Source organism: Pavona decussata, unplaced genomic scaffold (genome assembly GCF_977016875.1).
Source record: "Pavona decussata unplaced genomic scaffold, jaPavDecu1.1 SCAFFOLD_72, whole genome shotgun sequence".
Lineage (NCBI taxonomy): Eukaryota > Metazoa > Cnidaria > Anthozoa > Scleractinia > Agariciidae > Pavona > Pavona decussata.
In genome coordinates this window covers 1,990,001-2,003,227 of record NW_028145491.1, presented here as the reverse complement: position 1 = coordinate 2,003,227, position 13,227 = coordinate 1,990,001, and the positions used below count along the sequence as shown (strand labels likewise).

The 13,227-nt window shown below is 38.2% G+C and overlaps 1 protein-coding gene across 1 annotated transcript; it reads right to left on the bottom strand.

The window, feature by feature from the left end:
* Positions 1–6,229: 6,229 nt before the first annotated feature.
* Positions 6,230–8,589, bottom strand: LOC146476911 (uncharacterized). Its single transcript, XM_085113853.1, has one exon. It carries the CDS (start codon positions 8,240–8,242, stop codon positions 7,145–7,147), a length of 1,098 nt encoding a protein of 365 aa, XP_084969979.1. The 5' UTR covers positions 8,243–8,589; the 3' UTR covers positions 6,230–7,144.
* Between the last annotated feature and the right edge of the window lie 4,638 nt (positions 8,590–13,227).

Here is a 13,227-nt window from a genome sequence, read left to right as displayed (position 1 = left end):
GCTTTCTGGTGATTACATTTTTGTTGTAGTTGACTATTACGGTAGATTTTCTGAGATGGAATTTACCAAGTCAACCACAGCTGAGAAGATTGCGTCTTAAATGTCCAAGATCTTGTGACTCATGGCCTTCCTTGTTCTTTAGGAATTGATTTGTCAGTGACCACTTCAAAGAGTACCTCAAGGATAAAGGCCAATTGAACATAGACGAACAACACCCTCATGGCCGCAGGCAAACGGTGAAATTGAAAGACATACAGTACCCTAAAACGCGTATGCTTTGCTCAAGCAGAGGGTCGCGACTGGAGCTCAGAGATAGATAATTTCGTGATGAGGTATCGCGGTACACCACGTTCAACGACTGGCCGTTAGTCCTGTTAAATTGTCGTTTAGTAGAAGGATTACCAAATTACCACAGCTTCAGGAGCTTAATTGCATGCAAAAATGACATCTAGAAAGGTGATAAGGTGGTTGCTCAGGTAGGTAACGAGTTTCCAACACCATTCAATCAAGTTCCCTTTACAGTTGTTCAGAAGAATGGGAACAGTGTTCTTATTAAAGGTGGTAGTGTGCAGTAATGACGGAACGTGACTCATGTTCAGAAGTGTCTGGGGCGTGAAGATGCTTTACACACAGATACGTCATCACAGAAACTTGACAACCAGCCCACAAAGTTAAGTGTTAACAGAACCTGCTGACATGAGCTACAAATCACATCAGAAACTAACAACTCACCCGGAGTATAAGCCACCAGATACTACTTCAGACCAGAGTTATTCCACCTCCACCTTACGTCCTTCCAGAGTTAAAGTACTGCCACATTCAACGACTGACCGTTACCATCCAGGTATCAATATTTTGTTCTGGGCTGCATCAGGCTGGTCCCAGAATAGGACATTTACTGGACTTTGTCTGAACTGAACTGTTTGTTTTTGTTTTAGATGTTTGTCTATACCTTTCCTCTGAGTAACTCTAACTATGTTCATACTATAATGAAGGATTTTCAAAGACATTTGTTGTTAGATTTCATTTTGTTATTAGGCGGTTTTGTTCAAACAAACATGTATTTCCAAAAAGGGATTAATGTAGTATACGTGTTGCTAACCTACCCTCCTTACTCACACTATGTGTAGATTGCCACGGACATGCGCACTTAAAGTAAGGATATGGAGTGTAGCTGTGTTGTTGGTTCCATCTGTAAAATTGTATCGGAGTTAATCGTGGTTAAATCGGGAAATATCCTACTCCCCACCCATAAACTAAGGGCCTGTTTACATCGAAGCGTATCTTGTACACCAATGTGAAGTTGGATGACTGAAGGACGATATCCTTGGCAAAGATACTGACTTCCACGAGCAAATAATCCAGGGTGCTAGAGATATCAACCACTGACAATAGCAAAGTGCAAATGAGAGCAAATAAGCATAGTATATGTACTTTGAAGGTCATCTTGCAAATCAATTGTCAACCCTTTCGTTAACAACGCAAAAATGATTTGATAATACACTTTTTTGCCAGCAATCATTCATTGAAGATCACTGGCTGTTCTATATTTTTCAACAGGAAATTAAGCGCGTGCGTTCAGAAATTAATCGGAGGGCTATAACGACTCTCAATTTATGGAACTAACCAGCAAGTGTTTTTATAATCCATTTTTGGTTATTATTTTTTCTGTTAATCTGTGCCTGTGCCTATATACTTTAGGTGATATCTAACGACAGCCCATAGCCCTGGAGCCTGAAAATATTTGTCCTGAGGTGAAATAGAAGGCCATTTAGAACAGCTGGCTGTAACCACCACTTAAGCCTTACCTGTAAACCTAGATACCAGAACAGCAAAAAGCAAAAACGTCATAATTAATCTTTACTTTACATCGTGATTCGCTCCAGTTTTCTCCTCATAATTGTCAAACTTAAAACGCACATAGCAGAAAAACGGCGAGAGGTGCGATGCCTTAAAATTTAAGAGTGACTCTTAATAAAACAGATGCTGGGTATAATTTCTTCACTTGGAACACAGATAATATTACGTCAAAAAGTAAACGGGTACATTAATCGTACCACCGGAGAAAAGTCGGCAGGGAAATTATGACAAAATACAACCGCTGGGAACCTACATACCTCATCGCTTGTTGAATCTTTTCAGCTACAAAAAGCTGGCTAAATGGTGGGTAAAACCGTAGATAAGACAAAGCAATTGTTCGTGTGAAGTTCCTTAATTACTGCCACCATGACGTTCTTCGGACCGTGTTCAACCACCACTGAATGGACCCACATAGAGCGGCAATCTAGGACGACACTGCTAACTAAGTCAAAGTAAAACGCTTTACAGTATTTGAGGGATCGAATTGCAATGAATGAAGATTTCCAGGTGAAGTACCACGTTAATCCAAACACAAAGTTCCCGTAAAGTAAAATTTTCCCAGGTTCCATTTCTAGGACAATACGAAAGTTGAAGACAATAGTACTCCCTTGAGTTGAGTTGTTCCACCAACCAAATGAAAGAAGGCTATTATTCTAACAAAGTTATAGTTACTTCTACTCACACGAAGGTTTTGTTGAGATCTAAGCGCTGAACATCGCACCTGAGAAGTACTAGCGCGTTGTTATTGTTGCTATTCAGACTATTCAGAAGATCGAACTGAAATTGAAGGAGGTCTCGATGCCTCGATAAGTAAAGTTACAAAATTCGAACATGCTTCCCACATTTAAGTAAAACTGAGCTTCGAAAAAGCTATCTTTCACTAATGTTATGAAGATCTACTGATATTAAAATATCTTTATCTAATGAAAAATATTATTGGAAACCGTCCAACTCAGTTCTGCATGCATCATTGGATGCTTTAACTCACTAACTGACGTAACTGCTTGCAAAGTGGGTGGCCGTTTTTGTTTTGTTTTGTTTTGTTTTTGTGCACTTGTTTGTTTGTTTGTTTGTTCGTTTGTTTGTTTTTTTCATTGAGTAGCCATTGTACTCTCTCGATTCTTGAATTCAGGATTTCAATATTTCGCTCACATTTCGATACTGTCTAAATTTAGTGCAACTGCGGCTAAGGTGTCTGAAGGCAAACCAAACGCCGACACATAAACATATAAACTCATCCCTTCTCAGTCAGCGGGATGAGAAGTCAAATGGAGTAGTGGTATCATGGGAATTTAAGGTACATTCAAGGTTTTTTGTAAATTTTATTATATGGTAGCTCAAGATACACTTCCATGCTAGTTCAAGCGGCTTTCGGAAGCCACAGGTCAAATAGTATTAAGCAGCGTTTCGCCTGTAAACAGAAGGCCGTGAGATACTTACTCAATCCGCATGCCACGGTGGTTATACTCAGACCAGCACGATCATTCCTAAAACGAAACAGATTCTTTCTAAATAAAGTTTCAAGCAATTACAGTAAGCGCTACCGTTTCAAGGCAATTCCGGGGTTGAATTAGTTCATAAAGGCAGTAAATGCTGTTGTTGTTTTTTATTTTGTTTTTTGTTTTTTGTTTTTGTTTTTGTTTTTTTGTTTTTTTGAAATGGGACTGATTCTTCCTTTCTTGGGTTATTTGTAAAGATGTCAAATATTCTTAAGTTTTCAAGTTCAACTGTTCAACCATTAAAATAAACCTGGACCCAACAAACCTCCTTCCTCAAATTATTCCAATATCAGGAATTTCAGCTCTTAGCACACAAATTTATTTGAATCAATAGGAAACGAACATTTGAACATTTGCGCGAGTTCTCAGATTGATACCCATCACTGAGAACATTTCTCTTTTTGTCAACAGATTGATCTAATTTAACAAAAACGTTACACTCAATAGTGTGCTGTTTAAGTTACTTCTTTTAAAGGTCGACATCAAGCAAATAATCACGTAATTTTGTATTAAATCTGGCATCTTCATAGCTGACCTCAACCAAATTAATCATGGATCATGTACATTCACAATGGAGTCCCAATATTACGGTTTCATTTGTTTTGATGAATCGATGATTTATATTGTTGAAAGAGAGGTGATGTTATGTTTCTGACGAATAAATGATTGACGTGTTTTATTTTTTTCGGTCATTGACACAGGCATATTCGACTCCTGTTGGGGGAGCTCGGATTTTCTTTTTCCGAGCGAGAGCCCGGTGTCATTTACTCAAAAAAAATACATCTATCGATAATTTCATTATCGTCACAAAAAGGGCTCTCAACATATTGTTGGTCCTTATTCTTTTAATATAAGCTTCTTGCAATAAATGTATTATCACAAAGTCACGCTGAAAAGTACAAGACAGAGAAAAGCATTAATTGACAAATTGACGTCTGTTTTTGTCAGCTTTTGATGCGTCTGTCCTCTTACCAGTGGTTATGGATTTCTCAATTACAGCATTGTCATAATTTGTTGTGTATCCACTCGCCACACAACAACAACAGTGTTGAGAATTATGTATTAATCAGTAAATGACACAGGCATACTCTAGTATCATTCTAGTATGAAAATCGGAAAAAAATTCCCTATCAATTTTTCTTCCCCTCGTATGAGGCGGACAAATACATATAATTACAAAAGTGTTGTGACCCATACCAAAACGGATGTCAGTTTGCTTTTACACACTAATAAAAAGCGAGCAAATTAGGTTTAAAAGCGAGTAAATGGAATAGATCGCAAGTAAGAAAGGTAGTAAATGCGACATCTCAAAACTTTGACATCATCATCATAATTGGGCGAATTTTAGGCCCACAGACTTAAACTCTGAAATAATAACTCAGAAATGCACTGAAGAGCTAACTCTTAGGCCTATTGCAATTGGAAATTTCTCAAAATAATCTTCTGGAACACGGTTCATTTAAGCTTCGGTCATTCCTTTCTCAGCAGTATTTCCCGCTCACCGCCGTTTTGTAGGTTAAAACTTCAACAATCATCCTCACTTTACCACTTCAGAGCGGGATTTTGGCTTGTTTTGTTTTATTTCAAGTTTTTATATGATTTTCTCAGTCAAGAAATCTAGTTTCTTTGAGGTTGAATTCTTACTTCATCAAGAACACAGAGCGAAAACGTTTGACAAAACTTTCGTCGATGGCATCAGCCTCCCGGACTTTTCATCCGTCTGTACTCTCATTGAGGATAAAAAAAATTAGCCAATGAGCGAGCGAGAAATTTGACAGTTATTTTAAAGCGAGCACTCGTCCGTCTTTAGAGCGAAACTGGAAGGGGAACAAAAGAGGAAATCGTGCTTCAAGGAAAGAAGCGTGCTTTTGCACTAAAGACGAAGAGATGTCAGCCATTGAAAACAAGAATTATTCAGTCAGTTCGAGGTTCTCCTCTGCGTACGGTAATGGCAATAACCAAAATGTCCTTCACAATAATCGCTTAATTGATGTTCTTATTGTGAAAAACGTCGACAACTTATAACTCATAAATTGGTTGCTGATTGCATACGGATTGCTTGCTTGCTTGCGTTTCGCTTTTAAAAGCAAATAGACCCTTATCACTAGGCGGCCGTGTTGAGTCTCGAGGGGATAAAAAGCTTTGTTTTCGTACGGCAAGCCTTGGCCAGACGCGAATTTAGTACGAGGCCTGCCGTGCAAAAACAAGCATTTTATTCCCCTGAGACTCAACATGGCCGCAGAGTGGTGAGGGTCTATCAGTGCTAATCTAAATAAAATTTTTGTTGGATTTTTTTTACCCTTTTCCTGTGGTTTCATTCACCGATTTTTCTGTTGAAGCAATCTTATGAAATTATAGGTGACTAAAAGGTTTCGCCTGTAATCTCGTGCGCTTTTTGCGAAGGTTTGGGCTTAATTTTTTCGTTTCATTATATCAGTCAAGATTGTGTTTGAAAATTTTTGACTCGCAAACTGTGAATGGTAGATTTTATTTGAAATTGGTGAAATTTACCATCATACTCCAAACTGTAAGAGCCTGAGCCTTTTCTGAGCAAGAAAGGTCGCTTTTGCACTGCGTAATACTGTGTTTACTAGCGCTCAGCGATGTTGAAAATTTAGCAAATACGTGTGAGTGAAGAGGATTTTTGTTCTGTATACTTTTAAAGTTATAGTTTATTCAACAATCCATTTCCGCGTAGTCATAACAGAAACTGCCTAAAACATCTGTTTAAGGAATTTTGATTTTGCCATGGCCAATAAACACCGCCGAATGATAATATATAGAATGTTATGAATAATCTGTAACGGCTTCTGGCTTTCTAGGGAAACCCTTCACCATTGCTTAAATTAAAGATATCCTCTACAACAAAATCCCCACCATTGAGTAATAATACTCAACCGTTAATATGCATCGATTCAAATTTACACTCAGTCCACTCTTACTCATCATTTATCTTTAATTATTGCCATTTATCACTTATCAATTATCTTCAACTTTTTTACAGACTAAGTAATTAAAACAGCTTTCCAAAGCAACGGATAATCAAGCTCTATATTTTTTAGGGCTTATTTAAAATATTATGATCGCCTCCGGCTTACACCAGAGGGGATCAGTTCGTGCATTAATCCATTGACTCTTAAGCCGGCCAACACCGGCCTTGAGGAGACCAAGGTCTACTTGAACCACTTGCAACATTACCACTTTTTTTTTTGGTAGGCAACCGAAGAAGTAGGGAACTCACAAATGATCATGATAGAAGGAACTGCGCCAGAGATACACACAACTAATAGAGACCTTTTCTTCACAAAACTTGTCCTTCCCAGTTATTGATCATTTTCGTAAAAATGTTCAACCCTTCCAAATTTAAGTTGGAAGCTTTTTCAAAGTGAGCAAATGTGACTGAACGGAGGCTAACAAACCACAAAATAAAACTCGTTAAGAAAAAAGAAACGACATAGCTAAGAAATGGAATAAAAGCCTGCTCAACTTATGTTAAATCATTTTTTGTGCTCGTGAGTCAAAACAACTGTTGATATTCTTTCCTAAAATTACAAGTAAATGTTTTTTTCTGTATCGCAAAACAACCTTTTGTCGATTACACTATAATTTGCCAGGATAACGGTCACAAGCATTCATTCATTCATTCACATTCGTGGCTTTAGATTGGCAGGTTTTTTGGAAACTCAGGAGTCAACGGGTTAAGTACATAAAATCTTCTCTTGCTGAAAATTAATAATCGTAGGTTAGTTACAGCTTCAATTAACAGTCGTTTCCTTCGAATTCTGTCAAGGCTTTAAAGATTCGGGGTCCCCTTGTTCAGAAGAGGTATGCTGATTTTTTGCTATGTATCGCTTGCACCACAAACCCGGGGGACATTGATCCAACATGCCGCGTGCTATGTTTGCAACATCTTGTTTAAGAGAGCACCAGGGACCAGATGAGCAGTGATGGTCACTCTGTTCAGTGAAGATACTGTCAACTGCTGGCACACTGCGCTTACACCACAATCCAGGGGGACATTGGTCAAGGGTCTCGGAATTCATATAGCCTGCCAGTCGCTTACCAGAACATGGAAGTCCGTTTGGACAATCTTCTACAATGTCATTTGTCTCAGTGATGTCATGTTTGGTCGCAATCGTGTTTTTCTTACACCACAATCCTGGGGGACACAGGCGTATCGTAATCGAATTTTTAAATCCTGCTTCTCTCTTGGAAGAGCACTTGAAACCAGTAGGACAGAATATTTTATCAATGCTTCTTTCCTTAGGATCATCTTGGCTTTTCACCGCATCTCGCTTGCACCATAAACCAGGGGGACATTGGTTCAGGCTTTCAAAGTTTTCGCGGCCCTCTTCCCTTTTGAATGTACACTGAAAACCGCTCGGGCATCGCTTGCTATCCTGTTTCTTGTTTACTCGCTTGGTAAGTAGATCTTTAATAATCCCGATTCCATTTCTCTTGCACCACAATCCAGGAGGGCATTGGTCCAAGGTGGCTGAGTTTTCGTAGCCACGTTTTTGTTTCCTAACACACCATAAGCCAATCGGGCAATTTTCTTCCAGTTTTAACCTTCCAGATGAATCACCGGCTTTGTTCTCCTCATCGTTATCCAGGCTTCCGAGGAACGGCTTCTGGATGTTTACAGCTTCGTTCAACTTTCCGTTGCACGAAATCCTATCCTTACAGTTACGAGCCGGTGGAACCTTATTTGGCATTCGTTGAAAGCGATGAGGATTGTGAGAGATGTACTCTTCAGAGACGTCATTCTTTTGCGTCAGGGAGCCTCTTTGTAGTTCAAGTTCTGAGCTGTCTACTATTCTGGCCGCTTTAAGATGGCAAATGAATAGGAGAAACACGTAAATTCCAGTCATGCATACAACCATCGCGCCGCACAAGACTGCACCTTCAAATTTTTCTCGTTTTGTTGAGCGAAACTTCAACAGAGCTGGAGCCTCTAAATAAATTAAGTGAGTCCTTTCACTTGACAAATTTCTGCGACGTTGTTAACAGCTAGCGGTCTAAATTGTCTTCTTTTATACCTGAAGCTTTTCCGGAAAATGCTAAACTGTTTAATTACCCATTTTTCACCTGTTTGCCGCTGATTGTGTCAGGATTCTAATCGCCCACAACTTGGGCCTGTTTTGATGTAATAAACTCATAAGATTCGGCTTCTTTACAAAAGAAAACAAACATAGCTAAACTTGAATTCAACCCTCAGACGTAGCAAATTCAAAAACTCGCAAATGATTGGGGCAATGATTGCTACCGCATAATAACATGACAAAGAATTATACGGAATTTTCTTTTGCTCAAAGAGATAACTTTGCCCACCTCGTTAAAAACACGTGCATTTTAAAAGTATACTGGAAGCACGTTTCTCAATGCCATGCAACTATTGGCCATATATAGTGCTGATAAGTCGAGTTTACTAATTGTAAGACCTTTGAGGTTAATCTGTTATTCTTTTCAATCAACAACACATTTAAGTTAGCACCAAAGCAGAAAAATACTGATTACATTGCGACGCTATGTTTGTATCTCTTGAAAAAAATGGCACAAATTTGAATCAACTTCAGACAATTAATTTGTTTGCTCGGGTGTGAATGATGTTCAAATCCCACAATTTAACTCAAACGTTTTAGCCTTTATCTCTGAGAAAAACCGCACTTACTTGGCACAGCCAGTGTTAAAGCCTAATTATTCTATGCCAATAGATTATCCGATTATGTCCTTGGCGTATGAAGGAACTAATAAAGGTAGTTTATTAAAACTTCACTTAATTAAACTTTAAAACCGGGCTCTCTTGAGTTAATGCAAAGGGAAAAGAAAACGTGGATGAGATAAGCCTCCATGAAGATTTGTTCAAGGTGGGTTTAAAGGAAGTAAAACGTATCCAGTCTTTCAAATAAATGTACAACTTAGCTGTCAGGAAAGGAAGGAAGGAAGGAAACTAATACTTTGTGTGCGTGCTGCTTGTTTCGGAAGAGCTCTCAAGAAATTTTGTTTTTATAACTTGAATTCAATTGTCTTTTCCCAAGATGAGGCAGGTGCGGTATGTTTTACGTTTTTATTCTTCATGATACAAAGGTCCTATTTTCGTTGTTCTGTGGGACGTAATTAAATCCCTTAATTAGTCAAAGAAAAAAGTAACGAAAAATCGAAGTCTTACTTTGCTTTCATTTTAGTTTCATCACCTGAAAAATTTGTTTGTAGGGTTAACTAGGTGGTACTGTAAACTGTTAAGTAGAGTCTCTAATTCCGAAAGAGATATTCTTCTTTTAGTAGCCTTGATCACACAGCTGTCTTTTGTGTTTTTCAAAGAAGATAATAAACTGGCTCTGTTTTTGTCGCCTCCAGCGTTAAATATTCTTAGCGTCAGCGTAGGAGGGAAGATTATGGCGTTGTTAAACTCTGCATAAATTTGCCGAGGGCGCCAAAAAGATTAAATAAGTAGTAATTAGATTGTTTTAGAAGGAAAACTGTGATCTTTTGCAATCGGCCCGTTGACAAAAGCATTAATTTGGGCTGATTATTTCCTACAAAGTTTTCATGCAGTAAAGGCATTGAGCCACAAGTTTTGTTCAGAAAATAATTTTCAACTACTCCACATTCCGTTTTAAACGCCCACAACTGCAGATATTGATCACTATCTCAGTCACGGAATTGTTTGGCCGCCTTTGAAGACTTCAGCCTGTTTTGCAGAAAACTAATTTACCAATAGACTAATGTACCAATATCAGCCGAAAGATACACAAAGATGACAAACGTTACGAATGTGGGAAGATGATTTCCAAAACAAGGGCCAGTTTCAATTAAGCGGCGAATAATAAGAATCCTTTTTCCTAGTGAACCAGCGTTTCGGAATGAAACCAGCTTTAAACCCAAGAAAAGTTCGGGTCAGATTAGAGGAAAATTAGATTAGTTGTTACACCCAATTAATAAAATAAAATTGCTGCGCCTAAATCGGTTTGGTCTCAATGAAAGTTGTCGAATATTCAGTTCAAAGGAAGTGTGAAGATTTGTATTCATACGAAAACTGACTTAATTGTTATTTACAAGCCTTAATTTCTGTCACGCAAAGCGGAGATTTATGGTCATTTATCCGTCCCAGTGCGACAAAACGCTGGAAGTCGACAAGTGTCTTTTAACTTTTTAGCTCCAGGAACGTGGAGAAAATCCAACGAGATACACTTATGGCCATTCCTGATTAAAGCTCTGTAACAGTGCTTTGTAATAGTGCCCTATTTGGTTTTTTTTTTTTTTTTTTTTACAAAACGGTGTTTCTAAATAGTCTTAACTTAGGGGCCCATTCTAGTTACGTTCGCGGACACACACAATTCATCCCAATCCTTTCAAGTTTTGATACGAATGACACAAAGAATATCGACGAATATCGCTTTTAATTATTAATCGAACACTCTCAGCAGAGTGTTCGCGGAGATTAACATCAGGCATAAAGAACTGTATAGTATATAGATATCAATTTTGTGAAGAACCAAGAACTTCCGTCCAAACTTTCTTTTTATAACTCTAAAGGTTTAATAATTCAACACTACGGCGCCTGTCATTTCTGTCAGCGTTAGGTACCGTCATCACAACTTAAATTTCTCGAAATTTCGGCATTAAAACACTTTCATTCTGAAAGAAAAACAGTCTTCTATTTATTGCTAGCTCAGCAGAGCATTCTACCTTTATTGTCATCATTGATTTGTTTTTTGTTGTTTTATTTTTTGTGGTTGTTGTTGTTTCATTTTTTTTTTTTTTTACTGCATTTAACACTAGCCCCAAGAGTGGAATTCTCATCTTCTCAAAGCGAATGACAGACAATTTTATTTCGGTGGGAAAGAAAACTGGCGAATCACCACCCTGAAATTACGCTATATGTTAGCACAATGAAGTGTCTGTTTTCGGTAGAATCAAAGACGCTGTTCGTTAAAAGAAGATACAAACGAGAATAAACAAGCATAAACCAGAAAACATCATGTAAAGACCCATTCACACGATCAATGGTCATCAATTTTTATACTATTTTAAAGGTCATGTTTCTGAGTGGGATTTCAAATCACCAGCAAGGTATAAGACTACCAGCTATTTTACTTCAATTTCATCGTATTTTCAAATCTTGTCCAACGGCGGTTGAAAGGCATAGATGGATCAAACCATAAACTCACCAAACAGCGGCGCACATTGTGTAAACAAAAGCTCAACAAGGTTGCCTTGGTGATCCCGTGGGCCATAGTGACCAACGAACATCGCATGTGTTGTAGCATGAAGCACGTACAAAAATTGTTTTGAAAGTTCTCCCAAGACATCCTTCCTGGGTTCTATCCAAGTAAACGCATATTGCCTTGAAATTGTCATAAAATCGCTAGAGGCTTTAAAATGGCTGATTGGATTGGCAAAAAAAAATTGAATCAAAACTCGCCGATGTGAAAAGGAGCCTTGTAAGGGCTTTACTGATGCTAGTTCCAGTCACTGAATTAAATAAATGACTGAATATGATTATATGAAACACACATTTGATCTGCGGGTGAAAGATTAAATAGAAGAAAAACCCTCGCAGCAATTTACGGAACGTAAGCAGTTGCGAAAAGAAAGCCTGAAAAAAATCCTGCTTGAACGGAATTTGAACCCATGACCTCTGCGGTGCCGGTGCAGTGCTCTACCAACTGAGCTATCAAGCCAACTGGGAGCTGGTCATATTGTGAGTTCGTAACATATATATTATCTTTGCAACTGCTTAAGTCGCGTAAATAACTGCGAAGGTCTTTCTTCTATTTAATGAATTAAATATGCATGAATACATCGAGCGAATTGTTGAGTTATTCTTTTACATACATAAATGCTAGGAGAAGCAATAACCGCAGTCAAATGCTTCATACTCTAATGGAGTGCTTGTATAACTTTTAGTGTCTTATTATATGGCTGGCTCCGCGAGAGGGCAACCCGAGCAGGCAAGCTATCTTGCCAGCTCTCTCAGCATCGAAAGTTTAATTCACGGGCAATGCAATGCCTTTGTAATTTTCTTCGATTTTCTTGTTGTTCTTGGGGAAAACGCTCACTAAAAGATCGGAAAACTGTCAACATTAGCCTAAAGAAAAAAAAGGGACTTGAAATCACCTTGGGGTAGTGTAAATTTTGGCAATTTAGCTATAATAAATGTTACGTTGAATCGGTGAGTTGTTCTGTAGTGTCAGATCTAAGAGAGATTAATTCTGTAAAATTTGGTGTTCATTTGTGTCTCAAGTCGAGCATTAAATTGGTTAGTTGTCCCGCTTTGCAATGACTGTATTTAAATCCTAGCATAGCGATAGTTGCGTTAAGTGCTTAGTGCAGTTCAGAAATGTTTTCCTCAAGTTCGCCAAAGAAGCTCATGTTTTCAATTTACCCGCTTCCGTGTTGTTGTAAACAACAAATTCTTCTCAAAGGTCTCGCGTAGTTTTCTAATTTACCCGCTCTATTTTTAGCTTATGTTTGCTTATGTTTTCAAACTGTATTGTTTCATTCAAGAAGTTATTGGTTGGCGGCCGGAAACTTTGTAAAAATGTTTATTACTTACGCCACCGCGCGATCAGCTGAAAATGGCGAGTTTCCAGGATGCTATTAAATCTTTCGGCATTTGCGAAAATCAAAATTTTGCTTACTTCCTTTAAGCAATTATAAAAACTATATCCTTAAGATAATTTCCGGTTCACAGTTTTCCATGGTTACATGCTTATCCAAAAATGCCCTGAAAATAAATCTTACACCAGCCGGCTGAGAAGAATTTCTGTCTGAGCAAAATAGTTTGTTTTCCTTGTATTTTGTAGCTTTAACTTGAAGGTAAAGCCATATAATAAATCCTTTATTGACCAAGCTTGGTCGGTCA

What these genes read in the sequence shown, in the direction of transcription:
- LOC146476911 (XM_085113853.1), bottom strand. Translation starts at nt 8,242, where the DNA reads ATGGTTGTATGCATGACTGGAATTTACGTGTTTCTCCTATTCATTTGC.